Consider the following 5,042-nt stretch of genomic DNA (forward strand, 5'->3'; position numbering starts at 1 on the left):
TAAAATATGACACCTTGTTTTCTTGAATAGGTAAGATCATAATAATTATCTAGTGCACAATGTTCGAAAGAGATTATTTTAATAATCACTACGTGCATAAAATTTCCTCCGCTTTTTTCGCCAAATTTTTCTGGCTCAAAAATAATATTCATTTATTTCAGACCATGATAGAAACATAAAAATAAAACAAATAATAGTACTTAATGTTATAATAAATTAATTTTATAATAGTACTATAGAAAATTAAAATTAAACTTTGTGCGGGTTCACTGTTCAGTAATACGTTAATTTTTTACCAGTGCTTGCAAGAACAGGCAAAAATACCAAACTTACAAAAATGATACACACTTGATAACTGTCCCGAAGATCTATTATTATCATTATTCGTTCAGACATAACCCTGAAAATCCCAAACATGTTCATTTGGTAGAACGTCGTAATCCAAGAAAGTATCACCTTGATATTCAAAATCTAAAAAATAAAATAAAAAATATATATTTTCCTAAAACTGTTTTACTATTTTACTTATTCGTGGCAAAAGATTGATCAATAAAACATCCCTGCTGAAGATAGGCATCCCCTAACGTGTATTCGCTAAAGTTATAGGCGTCTCGCAACTAACTTCCGAGCAAAGGCTCGCGCATGTAACCGATATCTGCTTTGGAGAAGATCCATCACCCCCCGTCTATGTACATAATGATTTCTGCAGTGACCGGTGCTCCTACACGCCATGAAGTTTGACGACAATACGGAATCTACCAGTCTTCTACTTAACCCAACATTTGTATATGTCACCGTAAGATTACAAACATCGTTAGATTACAATCTATCTCGAGAGATTGTAAACTGTCGAATTATTGTGAACTGTAACATCTGATTGCAATTTAACGCATTACTTTTCGCTATATTATAATCTATCGATGAGAAATTGTCAAATTGTCAACTGTCCGAAAGCTCTCCCTGATTGGTCAGTCTTTTTGTAAGATCGACCAATAATCCGTTCTGTTCCCATTGAGTTCCCGTAGAGTTAGGAATGAAATAGAGGTGTCAGTTAAATAAAATAAATGCTCTTCAAAAATTCTTCAAGGATTTATTATTTAGTACGAGTATGTAATTAATATTCCTGACATATGGAGAGAACAAATTGTAACGAAATATTTATTCTTCAAACACAAATTGAAATTGGAAACATATTGATTTCTGACACTTACGCGAATATTAGACATTTAAATAAAACTACTTTTACGTATTTTATCGCGGTTATATTATATTATTTAATCCCGACGTTTAAAACCGACCGCGATAAAATCCGTAAAAGTAGTTTTATTTAAATGAAACTGGAAAATTATAAGAAACTTTTATAAAAAAAAAAAACAAAACAATTAGGTAGTTTGTCTTCAAACACAAATTCATTCCTAACTCTACGGGAACTCCATGGCAACAGAACGGCTGGTCGTGATTGGTCGATCTTACAAAAAGACTGACCAATCAGGGAGAGCTTTCGGACAGTTGACAATTTGACAATTTCTCATCGATAGATTACAATATAGCGAAAAATAATGCGTTAAATTGCAATCAGATGTTACGGTTCACAATAATTCGACAGTTTACAATCTCTCGAGATGGATTGTAATCTAACGATGTTTGTAATCTTACGGTTACATATTACATAACATACTTGACAGCCTCATAAATCTATACAAATATTATACTTAAAGCTGAAGAGTTTGTTTGCTTGATCTTGATTCGATTTGAAAAAATCTGTCAGCGTTAAATAGCCCATTTATCGAGGAAAGATCGTTTTATCCGAATTCGTTTGGAAGTTCCGGCAGAAGTTAGTTCTCAATGAGTATTCTCTCAATATGTGATATTTTTGAAGTTAAATAGCTTTAAAAATAACAATTCAGCCGACTCCATGGCTGTCTTTGTCATACTTACGTTCATGATTTGCATTGTCCTTGAGGTCATAACATTGTCCCATATGCACTATTTGCCAAACTGAAAAAAACGAGTTATTCTGAAAGGTGGTTGATTAATACATCATTAATATAGGAAACCTTTGTAAGAAAATTCGAGTATTTTTATATACGTGAAAAGTGAAATTATTTCATGATATCAAGTGAATCATCATGCAACCATTTGATTCTTGAATTGACTAATTGTTGTAAATAGCATATAATAAAAATTACCTTCATATCTTTCCATACAATTTACATAATCCATCATGCAGTAGTTTTTAAATGATTGATAATTGAAAAAATATGTTCGTGCACAAATTCTTCCAGTTCTGAAACATCCGATTCCAACTTGTAAATAACTTTGTACATAAAAATCGTCTCGTAATTCATCACACATAGTATAGAACAAAGTAACGTAAAGTTTTTTTGTACCTTTGTACAATCCTAAATCTTCAAAACTACGCAACCCATTTTCATGCGGTTTTTTTTATGAGATGGAGTGTTTCAAAGGGAAGGTTTAAAAATATTATTAACATCCATTAAATAGTGGGGAAATACTGTTATCCCGTGTGAAGCTGGAGCGGGTCGCTAGTTAATTTATAAATGTGATTTATCTTACAGATAACTTCTTTGACAATACTTGGCTAAGTAGTCGCACTGTTCTTCCAAAGTCTCCTCGCGATGAGGCGGCGTGCGTCTTCGTTCAGTCGTTGTGTTTGCTTTTTGGTACCTTGGAACCAAATGAAAATGTTTAATAGAATAGCTTGCCCAAGACTTGGATTCAATCAAAATAAAGTTCATGATGATAGTGTTTTATACTGGGCATGTCAATTCCGCGGAAAATAAGATATTTTTAGATTATCCCTACTGATTAATGTGAAAGTAACTGTCTGTCTATAAGAATAAGTTATGAAACGAAAATTCTAATCTTACTTATTTGGATCTCAATACTAATAGTTAACTAAAGTTCATTGACGTTGGCAAGGTTCAGAGTGGACCACTCCATGTTTGATCTGAAATCTTATTCTTTATGCCGTCAAGAATTTCCACTGTCATCATGCAGATGGAAATGGTATAGAAGCAGAGAACGTTATCTGCTCGACAAAGTCCTCCTGGCAATGTGGAAAGATTTACACATGCTCACTGAAATGCATATTGGGGAGCTTATAGTGTTCAAAACTTTCAACTTCGAAGACGGTGCTCCCATTTTCGAGCAAGGCATTTATGACCTCTCTGACCTCTTGGGTCAAGTCATGCTGGCCTAGGGGGTATAGAACCAATACGACGTACTTGAGAGGTTGGTTCTTTGCCTACTAGGCCACCACTGCTAGCTAGCACTAGCTGGACACACCAGCTGTGGGACTGTAAAGTGACAATGATGATGATACCTCGGGTCATTCGGATCTCCTGGTCCCCCCCCTGCTCTTGTAGTTTCAGGAGCTCCTTCGCCTATGTGTTTACTACCTGCTGCAGAGCCGCGCCCGCGAAGATGTCCCGGACTCAAATGATTATTACGGAGCTTGTAATATGATGGGTATGCAAGCGTTGTGTCCAAAACACGTTCGCCTATCACATAGTGCATTGGTACTACGAACAAGAAAAAGTTTTGATTACGTTTGTGTGTTTTTATTGGTTTCTGAACATTCTATTTTGTATTGTTTTTCGAAAATACTTTTCCTCTTCTACTTATAGTTGTAATAAATCTGTATATGACATTTTTAGATTTTCTTACAAGTCTGTGCATTGCAAATAACTTCTTCCTGCGGCAAGTAATTATATAATTTTGAAGAAATCTATTTGCTATCACTATAATGTTTACCTATTTCGCTCAAACTTATAGGTACTATGTATTTATGTTTGCTGAAGTTTGTTTTGCTTGAACGCTAATCTCCAGTCTCAGGAACTACTGGTCCGATTCGTAAAATTACTTCAGTGTTAGATAGCCTATTTATCAGACAAGACTAAAGACAACTTGTCACTAGGGTGCCCGAAATAGTTCTAGTAGATAATGTGTTTAGCTAGCAGCATTTTTTATTGCTCAATTTTATATGTGTCAACTTACCATACACGGCAAATAGTATGATTAGACATAATTTTAGCACTAAATAATACATTTTAAATAACACTTATATTTATTCGATCTCATATTAGACATCAGTTTCTACTATTATTCCACAAAATATACAACATACTTCTACTAAAGAACTGTGCTGTTCAATGAAAACTATTCAAATGATGCAATCATTTTTATTGATAAATTAATTGCATTCGGGTTTTATTGGTGTGCTAGTCAATTTATTTTGAACTCACTTTTGCATGTTATCGAAACTAGAGAAACAACAAAAAAATCTAGAGATTTAAAAAAATGAATAAATAGTTATGTACCTCTCTACCCTTCTGTTAAGGTAGCAAATTTGATGACTCTCGTATAAGCAGTAGTGTTTTGACTATAACATTGTATGTATCGAGAAGTAATCAAGTCGGTTTGTTGTTGTTTTCTTTGTTTGCCAGTATTGTATGAATTTTTTGCCAGTTTTGTATGAATTTATTTTAAGATTTGTTGAATGTGGAGGCTCATGATAATAATGTTTTACAGCTCCCCCCAATTAACTCTGCATTTCTGAAGTCAGGGATTCAACGCATCACGTATTTCTGTAATGTGTTGTTATTATTTTTTGTCATTTTTGAAGTCCCAGTAAAACTTCCCAATGAAATCTGAATGAATAAATACGCGAAGTGTCAAATAGCTAACTTCAGAAACGCCAAGTTAATTGGCGCGAACTATAAAAGTTCCTTTTTCTTCACGAGACATGTCCCACACAGTATCATACTGACAAATAGCTAGTTCTTATTTAGTGACAAATAGCTCTATTTTCTACGTGACTGCAAACTTCATGCAAATATGGACTTTACGACTTGAATTACAAGCTTCATTTCACAAAAGCCATCGTTTTGTAACGCAAGGAAAATCCTGTAGTGATTTGGCTTTGAAACGTTATGTGGAAAAATGTTTAGAGCGTGCGATCGTGGCTCATAGGATCATGGCGTATTCATTGGAAAGTAGAGACATAAAACACTTTCATT

General features: G+C 34.1%; 1 protein-coding gene across 1 annotated transcript; it reads right to left on the reverse strand.

The window, feature by feature from the left end:
* Positions 1 to 202: 202 nt before the first annotated feature.
* LOC110379180 (uncharacterized) lies at positions 203 to 4,176 on the reverse strand. The gene is made up of 6 exons (XM_021338723.3): positions 4,021 to 4,176; positions 3,347 to 3,545; positions 2,578 to 2,688; positions 2,190 to 2,287; positions 1,939 to 1,998; positions 203 to 471 (listed from the first exon to the last, which is right to left on the reverse strand). Exons 1-6 carry the CDS (start codon positions 4,070 to 4,072, stop codon positions 389 to 391), a joined length of 603 nt encoding a protein of 200 aa, XP_021194398.3. The 5' UTR covers positions 4,073 to 4,176; the 3' UTR covers positions 203 to 388.
* Between the last annotated feature and the right edge of the window lie 866 nt (positions 4,177 to 5,042).

Source organism: Helicoverpa armigera, chromosome 21 (assembly GCF_030705265.1).
Source record: "Helicoverpa armigera isolate CAAS_96S chromosome 21, ASM3070526v1, whole genome shotgun sequence".
NCBI lineage: Eukaryota > Metazoa > Arthropoda > Insecta > Lepidoptera > Noctuidae > Helicoverpa > Helicoverpa armigera.

Excerpts from the sequence above, each read along its gene's own strand:
- LOC110379180 (XM_021338723.3), bottom strand. The coding sequence starts at position 4,072 with ATGTATTATTTAGTGCTAAAATTATGTCTAATCATACTATTTGCCGTG. Across the intron at positions 3,546-4,020 it reads CATACTATTTGCCGTGTATG|TACCAATGCACTATGTGATA; the intron begins GTAAGTTGACAC and ends TCTTGTTCGTAG. Across the intron at positions 472-1,938 it reads GGACAATGCAAATCATGAAC|ATTTTGAATATCAAGGTGAT; the intron begins GTAAGTATGACA and ends TTTATTTTTTAG.